This window comes from Equus quagga, chromosome 14 (assembly GCF_021613505.1).
Source record: "Equus quagga isolate Etosha38 chromosome 14, UCLA_HA_Equagga_1.0, whole genome shotgun sequence".
Classification (NCBI taxonomy): Eukaryota; Metazoa; Chordata; class Mammalia; order Perissodactyla; family Equidae; genus Equus; species Equus quagga.
In genome coordinates, this window is record NC_060280.1 from 95,852,839 (window position 1) to 95,864,634 (window position 11,796).

The following is an 11,796-nucleotide window of genomic DNA, read 5'->3' on the forward strand; positions in this document are numbered from 1 at the left end:
CCGGGGTCCCCTGGCCCGGGGGCGCCGCCCTCCTCCTCCCTCCACCGGGGTCTCCTCCCCCACCTCACCTGGGTCCCCGGCGCAGGAGCGCCACCATCCTCCGCCGCCCCCGCCCCCGCCTGAGACATCAGCCGCCCCAGCTCCCCCTGCCCCCTGCCCGCCCCCAGGTGCGCCCCTCCTCTGCGCTCAGAGACCCGCCCCACTGCGCTCTCAGCTCCACGAGGAGACCCCGCGGTGCACGGGAGCCCCTGGGGGAGGGGGCATGGTCCTGAACCTCAGGCTGCTGTGGATGGGACCCCGCACCCAGGTGGAGAGGGCACGGCCTGGGCAGGTGAGCCAGGACAGAGGGGGCGGAAGCCGATGCTCAGCAGGGTTTCCAGGAGGCCCACGTGGGGAGGGGTGTGTATGAGTAATGACACGATTTTAAAATTCACTTCAGATTGTAGCACAGTCGTACATTTACAGAGAACCTGTGCAGATGTACCGAGCTCCGGGGGCGCCGGGTGGGCTGTCCCCCCATCCTTGACAGCTTACGTCAGTGTGGCTCGTGGTCACAATGAATGAACGAATATCGAGACGTCCTTGTTAACTAGTACCCACACTTTCCTCAGATTGCCTCAGTTTCCCCTGATGTCCTCTGTTGCGGGACCCCATCAGGACCCCATGTGACACTCGGGCATCCCGTCTCCTGGCTCCTCTGGGCTGGGATGTCCTCAGATGCTCCTGATGCCCTGGGCTGGCGTGAGGGGGACCGGGCAGGAGTGTGGCAGGACGCCCCTCTGTGGGGCTCCTGTCCCGTGTTTCTCACGGTCAGGCTGGGGGAGGGGGGCTTGGCCTCCGATTTGACACTCCTGCCACGGCCCCGCCAGCACCCGGCTGTCCCCTCCTGCCTGGTCCCTCCGTGCCAGGGGGGTGGGGGGGACACTGCATGCTCTCGTAGAACCAGCTTCTGCCCAGGACAGTGGACGTTCTTTGAACTGCCCTCAGAGACCAGCCGTTCGACCACCTCAGTGGCAACATCTTTGCGGCCTAAGTGGCCATGTGCTTTCGTGGGAGGCGCTGCGAGTGACTGGGAGCCAAGCCTGGCGCCAGAGGGGGAGCAATCCCGCGGGGCCCAGCTGCCTGCGGCGGCCCCGTTCATCGAGCACGTGCAGGGACTCCAGCGTCCTCTCTGGCCCTCCAGACAACCCTGCAGAGGCAGCTGGGACCCCTTCTGGCAGAGGAGGTGGCTGCAGCCCGAGGATAGTGACAGGCCCCCGGTCACCTGGCTCCAGACCCGGGCTCTTCCCACCGCGGCCTCCTGCAGGCCCTTCCCTCATCGGCTGCAGGTGAGTCCCAGGGAGGTGTGTGCATCCTGCTTTGAGCCAGGACAGCTGTAGGGGGAGCCTGGGAGCCCTGGGGGCCACCCTCCTCTCTCCCCCAGGGCAGCCTCACCTTGTGGTGACATCCTCCCGGCGTCTTTCTCGTGTGGCTGGCTAACCCCGCCCTCTCCACTGGCCCTGAACAAGCCCTCCTGCGTCCCTTGGGCTGGCCGTCAGTCACCGCCTCCAGGCAGCCTTCCCGGATACCTGCCCCTCAAGACAGAACTGGGGGCCTTTCCTGCGCTGACCCGTGTCCTGTCCTTCCTCCCCAGCCTGGGGCAGAGAGCGGGGTCTGAGCCTCACAGGCGCATCCCTGGGCCCGAGCGGAGGGCCAGGCACACAGCAGCCCTCGACGAAGACTGGCTGAATGGACAAGTGAGTGGATGAACGGATGAGTGGATGAGAAATACGTAAGCTCTGGTCTGCTTAGGAAAAGAAAATGACAGTCCCTACAGAAGCTTCCACTCTGTGGCTTAAACACAAGACGCTGAGCCGGGGCCCCCATGGGGCAGGGACACAGCAGTGTCACCCCAGCACCAGCACGTGAGGCGCCCTCCCCCGGGACCCCGCCGGGCCCTGCCCCCTCACAAAGGCTGGAGGACAGCCGGGGCCCTGACCCAGGAGGGTCCCGCAGCACGGGGCGGCAGGTGCCTCCAAGCTGTGTCCCAGGGCAGAGACGCCCTCACGGGCAGGCAGGGAGAGGCGCTCCCGGGAGAAAAGCTCACTGGCGCACCGGTAAGAGAAAAATAAAAATTTTATAGCCCGCGATTTTCAATACTCTAGAACCGGCTCTCAGGGGTTCAACCATCCCTCCCCTGCTGGCTTAGAGGGGGCTTCGCGACATCTGCCCTGAGCCCCGTGGGCGGCTGCGTCCTGGTTTCCGATGGTCTCCTGTGGGCTGGGGTCTCTGCCAGAGAGGAGGGGACGGTGGCGCTCGAGCAGCGTGGCCTGGGGGAGCGGCCGTGGCTCTGCTTGGACCTCAGCTGCCCCTGCGAGCCGCGTGGCCTCCAGACGCGCCCTCCCGCCGAGGACAGTGGGGTCAGTGAAGCCTGACCACTGGGCTCACCACGCTGGCCACTCCCCTGGGCCGCACACAGGGGACAACGCAGTCACCTCTGAGCTTCCTTCCGCCCTCTCCGCCCTCGGTGAGGATGCTGTGACACCACGACTAGCCATGTCGTAGCAGAAGCTCCGCGGCAGCCGCGGTCCTCCAGGCGGGGGTCCCTCCTGTGGGAGGAAGCCTCTCGGGCGCCACGGAGGAGTCGGCAGAGGCCGAGGCTGAAGTATGCAAAGCGTGTTTAACTGTGAGGTTCCAACCGGAGCGAGGCGGAAACCGCTAACGGCAACGTCGGGAGCTAACGTCTGCCTCTGAGTTCCGTGGCGTTTGTCAAATTTCCGGAACAGAAAAGAGAGAGGCTCCCGCTCTGACATCGACGGACAAAATGGCTTTGGGGAGGGCGCAGTCCCCTGGGCAGAAGGGGTCCACCCGGGCCCCCTGCCCAAGCTGCCCGCCCACGGCTGCGTCCCAGGTCCTGGGGGCGCCTTGGGGCCAGCTGCTCCCCCTGGGCTGGGCCACCCATTCCTGTTGAGAAACACGGGGAAACAGGAGGAAGCCGGCTCCGGTTTTGGAGTAAGCATCGCTCCCTCGAGCAGCGTGGCTGCTGGGCTGCGGGAGTCTCTGCCCAGTGCTGGCGTTTGCAGAGCGGACCTGCTTTGACCCGCGCCCACTGTCCGGGAGATGGAGTGGGGACCACGAGGCCAGAGGTCCGTGCCGTCCCTTCTTGTCGGTGAAGCATCTTCTGAACTGGAGTCCGGGGGCCTCGTGGATGGGAGGGCAGGGCCCCGGAGCCACAGGTGGCCCTGGAGGTCAGCAGCCCCAGGTCACTGGACCCTGGTGCCAGGCTGGGGCGTGCAGGCCACCAGACCGCGGCCAGTTTGATGGCGGCATCTATGTCGTGAGGTTCAGAGAACCCTGTGGGTGAGGTAGATGACAAAATGCCAGTTCCAGAATGTTCTCCCGCGTCCCAGAAGCTCGTCGGTGGTTTAAATGAAAAGTGCGCTTGTCTGGCCTGTGTCGTGGCTGGAGGCTGGTGAGCGGCGTGCAGGGGACGGGGTGGGGGGTGGAGAACGTGCAGACGCCGGTGCCGGGCGTGGGCGATGCCCTCTGAGCCGGAAGGGAAGGAGGGGCCGACGTGTCAGACAGAGCCAACCTCAAGGGCTGCCGGGGGGCCTCCATGCGGACCCCAAGGGCCGTCCACCTGGCCTGGAGCCCACCTGGGCCCCACAAAGGTCAGTCTGCGAGACTCGCACCCCAAGAGGCGACACTATCGGAATTTCAAAAAGTCGTGGCCGTTTATTAAAATGTGGCGGAGTCCAGCGTGGGGCTGATTGGGGGGGAGGGCGTGGCCTGCCGGGAGCAAGTGACCGCTGATGGCCCGTTCGAAGCCCTCGGTGGCAGCCCCTCCTCACGGCCCCACCAACCAGACGGGCGTCCGGAACCCACGCCAGCCAGAGTCCGAGGCTCGGGGCGGTGGCGTTCTCAGCCTCTGGCCCAGCCGGCCTGCAGAAAGGGCCTCTGCTGGGCACTCTGCCTCCCTGGGGACCTGGCCTGAGCGCTCCTGCCCAGGACAGGCTGTGGCATCGGAGGGAGCCCAGAGAGAGGGGCGCACAGGGAGCACCAGATGGGGCGGGTCTGCAGCCGCAGGGCGGGGGGACGGCCTGCCCTTGCCGAGCCACCACCAGAGGGAAACTGACGGGACGACTACGGGGCTGGGGGGCCACCCAGCGGGGCCTCAGCCGGCCAGAGGGCCTGGCAGCAGGCACGGAGCTTGGAGCAGGACTGGAGGGGGTGGAGTGTGGCGGGCTGGGTGGGGAGGGGGAGCGGGAGCAGGAGCCGAGAGGCCCCCACCCTGACGTGAGCATCGAGCATCGGCCAGACCAGAGCACCAAGTTGGGGGCGGGGCGGGCGCCCGGTCTCGGGGACCCCTCGGCACGGGGAAGGCAGCGAGGGCCAGGTCCAGGCCACCTCTCCTGGGCCGCAGCACCTGTCAAGCTGTGGGTTCGGAGGCTCCGGGCCGCATCTCCTCAGGCGTGGACAGCTCGGGGGGCTGCTCTGCGGGCACAGGGCACTCGGGCGCATCTTCACCTGGAGGCGGCTGGGAGAGGGCGGCCGAGGCTTTTGGAGGCTGCGGGTTGGCGGCCGGGGCTGGCGCCCATGGAGGCTGAGGTAGGTCCTTCTGCAAGAGGAGAAAGGCCAATGGTGAGGGGCAGGACAAGGCTGGCTAGCAGCTGCGGGGCGGGGGGCTGGCAGATGGGCCGCTGTCCCCAAAGGGTCAGGCCCCAGGCCAACAGGAGCCCCTTCCTGGGGGATGGGCCACAGGAGGGAGGCCCAAGGCAGAAACCCTGCCTCTGACATCTCTGGGCATCTTCCTCCCTCCCGAACCTTCCAGAACTAACCCGTTCACTCTGTGGCAGAGCCAAGGCCCTCGGGGACTCAGACCCTTTGAGGACGGCGGGCACTGAACCCAGGAGGCCTTCCCCGAGGGTCTGGGAGAGGGCTCGGCTTGGCGGTCGGCGAGCGCCAAAGGCCACCACCGGGGTAGTTAACCGGCTGAGCCCCGGAGCCCGGCTCCCTCCCACCGTTCCCACACTCCTCAAGAACAGGACATGGAACACCACAGCCCCAGTCGAGGGCCCCTGCCAACCAGGGGCATGTCACATGCGGGGAAGCCTGCGTTCACGCGGGCGGTTTACAAGGACGCCAGAGTGGCTTCGAGTCCCCCATCCTGATGGGACCGCCTCTGAGCCCTGGGGGTGACTCACGAGAAGGCGCCCCTTCTGCAGATACTGGAGAGAGCAGTGTCCCCAGAGTTAGGGACACTGGATGTTATGTTCAGAGGTCCTGTGTCCCACTGCCCTCCTGCCTCAAACTGCAGCAGCAAACCCCACGACCGGGAGCCCCTCCCCGGTGCCCCATTGGGGACGCCACGGCTGCCCGGTCCCCGCAGCGAGCTCTCCCAGCTGTCACCGTTCACACAGCTGGTCCAGCGTGAGCCGGGACAGCTCTCACCCCGGCAGGAGGGCTGGGTGGCCCCCCACACCTGGCACTGCGTTCTCAATGGCGGAAGTGGGTGTCTAATGGAACGGGGCGTCACTGTCCCCGGGGATCAGCACCTTCAGGAAGAGGGGCTACGAGCACCATCCTCAAGTCACGCCTGGCGCGACAGCCACAAGCTTGTCCCCTCCACGGGGACGGCTCAGAGCCGCCAGAGCTACACAAGCACGGCTCCCAGAGCAAAACCTTCTGGCAACCCGGAAACACTGACCGCGGGACAGGGGCTGCGGGGTTTAGTGGTAAAACTAGGAGCTCTTACTCAACTTTAACTCTAGTTAGGGCTTATTAGGTTATTATTTCTCGCAGACAGTCATAGCAAACTGGTATTCACCGCAAAGCCGCTGCCAGTCCAGAACATGCCCAGCTCCCGGCGCCAGAGGGCCAGCGCGCCGCTGGTGACGAGCGTGCAGGGCACCAGGTAGAGGAGGGCAGGCTGGCCGCGCTGCATGAGCGCCAGCGCCATGAACGTCACCAGGAGGCCGACGCCGTAGGCTGGAAGGACGGAGATGGCAGCACGTTACCGCGGCCTGGACCCCAGGCCCCCCACCCGCCTCCGCAGGGATGCTGGGGGCAGGGACAGACACAGCACAGCTCTGGGAACCACACGGGCAGAAAGCGCCACCAACGCGGCACACGGGGGCCGGCCAGCGGGAGCCGGAGCTTCCGGACGAGCATGGGCCCTTCCGGCGTCTTCCAGACACACGCTCCCCCGGGCACGAGGCGTGCAAGGCAGGAGTCAGCCAGGAGACAGGACGGGGCAAGGGCCCCGTGAGCCCGTGGAGGAAGGGGACGGGGACCAGGGCCCTGGGCGCGAGGGTGCGCAGACTCACCGATGGTGCAGGCCACGAAGTAGACCCTGGAGGACTGCACCTGGATGTCGAACCTGTGGCAGTAGGCCACGAGCAGCCCTGGGGACAGAGGACGTGGCCAGAGCGCCTGCTGGGGACCGGGTGCGCCCGTGGGGGGGACGGGTGCTGGGCGCCATCCCGTCCAGCGGCTGTCACTGCTTCCCGGAGGAGCCCCCTGCCCACCGGGACGATGCCCCCAAGACTCGAGGGGGGCAACCAGGGCAGTGGACGCGCACAAACCCACAGCTCGGAGGCCGCCTGGTGGGGCAGAGGGCCGGGGGGTCCCACTGTGGGTGGACCCTGGGGCAGTCGGCGGGCGAGGCCACACTCCGCCCTGGGCAGTGCTGTCCCCGGGGCCCACCCTGACCATACACCACCCACCGTCCCTCCCTACCCGCTGCCTCTCTGGCCCGACGCTGCCAGGGACACCTGGGCCGCCCCCGGCACGGTACCTGGGACCAGGATGTCCCCGAAGCCCAGGAGGGAGAAGGGCCGGTCACACAGGGCCAGCGGGGAGGCGTTCAGTCTGGGCACCTTCAAGACCATGGGGAGCTGCGGAGAGCGAGGAGGCACGTCCAGGACCCGCCAGCCCCACTCCCCCGGGCAGCACCGCGGCCCCAGCCACCGCGTACCTTCTCGTGGGTGGCCGAGTCCGAGGGCCCGGTGGCCACCTCCACCATGATGCTGTTCCCGCTCTGGCGACAGGGGCTGCGTCAGAGGGGGCGGGGCCCAGGGGTTCGGGGGGCACAGGGCGGGGACACGGGTGAAGGGGGCGCGGGGCACAGGGCTGGGGGCAGGGGTTGCGGGGCCGCGGGGACCCCACCTTGGTCAGGAAGGGCGTGATGAACACGAAGAAGACGTCATAGACGAACAGCACGAGCAGCAGCAGCGTGCAGGCCTGCGGGAGGACGTGCTGAGGGCCGCCTGCCCGGCCCCGCCCCCGGCCCCGGCCCCGACCCCGACCCCGACCCCGCCCCCACCCCCGCCAGGCACACACGGGACAGACGGCTGGACATGCGCAGGAGAGCCAGCACAGCCAGCCAGCCCCTCGGGCAAGAGGCCGGGAAGGCGCCCGGGAGCCAGGCCAGCGCAGCCGCGGCTCGGGACAGCAGAGGTCAGCCTTCCCGGGTTTCGCAGGAGTGACCGGTCCGGCTGCGGCCGCGCGGGGAACGAGCCCCTCCCGCTTCCCCGTGTATTTCCAAGTAACTCCTATGGGGGTCCCCTGACCGAGGACCTTGATTGCACACTCGGGTCCCAGCCGTGTGCATCTGCACCCCACCTCCCTCCAACTTCCTCCGGTCTTCCTCTCTCTGTCCCCTCCTCCAGCAAGAACTCAGTCCCAGCCCCGCGCTGTCCCCAGGCCGGAGACCACCCTGCAGCACCCGGGCTCTAGTAAGGGGCCTGGCCAAGTGGTTGCCAGCGCAGCAGCCACACTGCAGCTGACCCTTCAGCCTCATCACCAGGGAGGTGGCGGAAGGGCAGGCTGGCAAAGACCACGCCACCCACGGAGGGCCACGCTCGGAGCGGGAAGGCCGGGCAGAGCCAGGGTCAGTCAGGCCTGGAGCCGCTCGAGGACTGGCTGACACGAAAGGGCCCTTGGGACACAGGCCACCGCACCCAGCACCCACATCTGCGGGCTCCCTTGGCCAGCACTGCCTGCCCCTGGCCTCACCTTGAACGTGGGGAGGCGGATGGTTTTCAACGTGTAGAGGCAGAAGGCAATGCCCAGCGCGTCCTGAAGGATCCAGGCCCACCTGCAAGGCAGAGCAGGTCACCGGCAGGCAGGGGCTCCAGGAGCCACAACCCGCCGCCTCCCTCCCTCCTCGGCTGCCGCAGCCCCCACGCGGTCAGGGCCGTCTTGCGCCAGCCTGAGCCATGCAACCCCGAGGCCTGCAGGGGGTCCTCGTGGCGTCAGGACGGGCGGGGAGAGCGGACGTGGGAGCAGGGCCGAACTGACCCCTCCACCCCGAGGCCTCAAGGCCAGAGAGAAGCAGACACACGCTGGGGTCCCTGTCCCTCTGCCGTGGCAGCTGTCACACGCAGGTCACCGGACGACGCAAGGCCCGGGGCGTCAGGGGGGAGGATCGCACATCTGCTGGATTCAAACTTCCAAAAATATTTCTCAAATGATTTGGAAAAATTAAACCCATGCCCAGCCCGGTTCCACACAGAACCTCTCGGCCCATGGGACATTGGGGCCGGGGCAGCCGGGGGCAGGCCCTGAGGACGGTCCCGTGGGAACACAGGGCAGAGGAGGAAGTGGGGGTGCAGACCGCCTCCCCACAGACATCCACACTGAGCCCGCGAGGCAGGTGTCCCAGCGCAGGGCCGAGTTTCTGAATTTGCAAATCACACTTGCTCACTCTTAGAGCTCTAGTCAAGGCTCTAAGAGACACCTGGCTCGACAGAAGGGCGGCTGAGAAACGAGACCCCTGCCCTGGGCCCTCCTGCCCTTGGCCTCGGGGCTCGTGCAGTGACAGGCCCCGCTGCCCCCGCCCCCGGCTCCGTCCTTGGTTCCCACCGCCTCCCACGGCCTGGACGGGCTCTGCTGCCCCTATTGCTCATCCCTCGCCCGACATGGGATGGAGGGTCTCCCGGCCGGCAGTGTTGCAAGGAGCAATGGGAAGGCCCGCGGGCGGCCGGGTGGGCGCCCAGACGCGGCGGGAACAGCGCCTGCGCCAGTTGCGAGGACGGAGCGGGCCTGCTGGCTCGGATCTGACTCTCACACGTTGCCTTCTCTTTGTGTACAGAGAACTGAAAATATTTCCCCGTTTCCCTTCTGCCAGTTAAATCTGTTGTGGCTCCAGGCGGCGGCGCAGCCGAGAGCGTTAACTGCCTCTGGAGAGGCTCCGGGAGCACCAGATGGTGTCAGCGATACGGCGGCAGCAGGCGGGAACAGCCCCGCTCTGTCCTTGGCCCAGCGCAGCCGCGCCGCGGGGAAGTGAGCGCTCGGAGCAGCGCCGTCCAGGCGGGGTGCCACTGAGCACACCCCGCGGCCGGCCTGGAGGGCAGGCGCCCCGACGGGAGCAGCGGGGACCAGCGGCGCCAGGCCCCCGCCTGGGCCCACGACGCCGGCCTGGAGGCCGCGCCCAGGGCGCCGGGCTAGGAGGCTGCGTGGCATCTCGTATCCAGATTCTAATCACAGCTCGCGTGGCAGCCGGACAGACCGAGTGAAACCTGACGCGGGCGGCAGGCAGGGTGGCCATGCTCGGCGGCCGCCAGCTGAGCCCGGGCAGCACCTGGACGCCTGCGGCCACGGCGGCCAGAGAACTGAAGAGGCTTTTCATGACCGGGAGCTGGACCAGCTCCAGGTGCCCCCGAACGGCCTCGGGAAGTCACGGCTCCAGCGCCGGGAGCATCTGAGGACAGCCCGCCCGCCTGCCGGGGCCCGGGTGCACTCACTGGTCCTCGTTCCGGAAGACTCCCCACACCACGCTGGCGGCCAGGCAGAGCAGCGCCAGGAGCAGCAGGCGCACCTGGGGGCGCTTGTGGAGGTAGGGCAGGCTGTTGTCGGGGACCCTGCGGGCGGGGCGGCCGTCAGCAGGCCCTCGCCACCCCATGACCTCTGACCTCACAGCCCTCAGCCCCCTGGGGCTCTGCTCTGCGGGGCCGCCCCCCACCCTGCCGCTCACCATCCCCTCACCTCTTCCTGCATTTCTAGAAGGGAGGCCCCCAAAGGCAGAGCCGCGCTGCACGGGGCAGGCGCTCAGGGGCCAGTGGACTCTGGCCAGTCGCCAAGCCAGTCCTGCCCCTGGAAGCCCCCGGGAGGCTTCGGCCCAGCGCTGTGTCCTTTCTGCCCGCCCCCTCACCCTCGAAGGGCACCCCACGAGGCCTCCCGCCCAGAACTGAGCTTTCTGAACATGTGTCACCTGGTCAAAACCCTTCAGCACGTGATCCTCTACACTGTAAGAACCAGGCCAGCCCGGCAACACGGAACCTTCTGGGCCTGGACCGTCAGCGCATCTAACCACATGGCCCCGCCCTGCCGCCCCCGCCTGGGACCCACATGCGTCCCCAGCACCCACTTCAGCCCCTGCATCCCCACTGGCCCCGACCAGGAACGGGACGTGGGGAGAGAGGCCTGAGAACCAGCGCCCGCTCCCGCACTGCCCCCCACTCTGAGGCCTTGGGCGCCAGCCAGCACTGAGTGAGCGCCTGCTGCATGCCCTCGCTGTGCCAGATGGCTGGGGGCCAGGAGAGTGCAGAGGCGCTCGGCACCACGGAAGCAGAGCTGGGACCTCAGGAGCCAGGACACAGGAGACAGAAGCGGACGGGTGAGGAGACGGGGCCACGGCGAGGGGCCGCCCGGGGCTCACCTGCACTGGCAGAAGGGCAGCCTCTGGACCAGCGGCGCCAGGCAGCTGTAGAGGCCGGTGGAGGAGGCCAGGCAGAAAATCCCGATGATGACATAGACTGTGGGGGACGGGCGGTGAGGGGGCCGCCACGGTCTCTGCCCCCGAGGAGGGCTCCCCACGGTCATTCCCCTGGGCGGGGTGACCCACGCCAAGCACAGGGAGGGGACGGCTCCAGGCCCAAGCCCCAGCCTGGGCGCCGGCCACGGCAGCCCCCACTTGCCCCCCAGACTGGCCCTCGCGGGGACTCTGTGGGCGGCCGGGACGCACCGAGCTTGTCATAAAAGTAGTAGAGCAGCACGAGCATGGAGCAGCACATGACCACGAAGACGCAGATCATGACGGGCGTCACGTCCACTGCCTCGTCCTCCTGCTTCTCCAGCCCGTCGTCCCGCTTGTGCTTCATGTACCTCCTGGAGAGACACAGACGGGGCCCGGGGAGGCCCAGCTGGCCGGCAGACCTCCCGGGGCCGGGGCGGCCCTGCACAGGGGCAGCACAGGCCGAGGGGCCGCTGGCCAGGACGTGACAGCACATCAGCTGCCCCGTCGGCCGCCCGCCAACGGGCGTGGGGACACCCCTCCTCCGGGCGGACTGTCATGTCCTCACGTCCCGGTGTTAGGGCCACATCCAAGTTAGGGCACCCGTCTGCCCCATGCGCGTGCACGCAACCTGGCGGACACTCACCTTTTGACGTCCCGGCTCCCGGCCCAGTAGCCGCCGAGGGCGACGGTGCCGACGGCCATGATGAAGATGATGACCATGTTGTAATCCAGCATGGGCTCCTTGGGGGCGTACAGCGCCGCCCGCACCGCGCGGCCGAACGTCTGCCTCGGAGGAGACACGGAGCTCAAGGCTGGGGCCGCCATCCCCTGCCCCTCGCCCCCCGCAGAGAGCCAAGGCCGGCCCACTCGGGGAGCAGGGCGCCGGGAGAGCCTGTCCCGGGGGCCCCTGCCCCCCACCCCGCTTCACCCGCCACACCCGACCCCAGACATTGGCTCTGACGGAGCGAGCTTCGAGGGCAGGCGAGGGGCCCACACCTGTGGGGACAGAGGGCCTAGAGCTAGACACGTGTGTGTGTGTGTGTGTGTGTATCTGTGTGTGTGTGTGTATCTGTGTGTGT

At 67.9% G+C, this 11,796-nt stretch overlaps 1 protein-coding gene across 3 annotated transcripts in view; it reads right to left on the reverse strand.

Moving 5' to 3' along the window:
• Positions 1–2,098: 2,098 nt before the first annotated feature.
• SPPL2B (signal peptide peptidase like 2B) overlaps positions 2,099–11,796 on the reverse strand; it is an 18,109-nt gene continuing 8,411 nt past the window's right edge. The window contains exons 5-15 of one of the 3 annotated variants that reach the window (XM_046637975.1): positions 11,361–11,500; positions 10,946–11,088; positions 10,640–10,736; positions 9,726–9,842; positions 7,996–8,077; positions 7,147–7,221; positions 6,956–7,018; positions 6,776–6,875; positions 6,306–6,383; positions 5,807–5,967; positions 2,099–4,597 (exon numbers count right to left, since the gene is read on the reverse strand). In XM_046637975.1, coding sequence (XP_046493931.1) covers positions 4,409–4,597; positions 5,807–5,967; positions 6,306–6,383; positions 6,776–6,875; positions 6,956–7,018; positions 7,147–7,221; positions 7,996–8,077; positions 9,726–9,842; positions 10,640–10,736; positions 10,946–11,088; positions 11,361–11,500 — 1,245 coding nt within the window. In that variant the 3' untranslated portion in view covers positions 2,099–4,408. Of the gene's footprint in view, positions 4,598–5,739; positions 5,968–6,305; positions 6,384–6,775; positions 6,876–6,955; positions 7,019–7,146; positions 7,222–7,995; positions 8,078–9,725; positions 9,843–10,639; positions 10,737–10,945; positions 11,089–11,360; positions 11,501–11,796 lie in introns of all 3 variants that reach the window. The other 2 variants (XM_046637976.1, XM_046637977.1) reach the window with 2 other exon arrangements.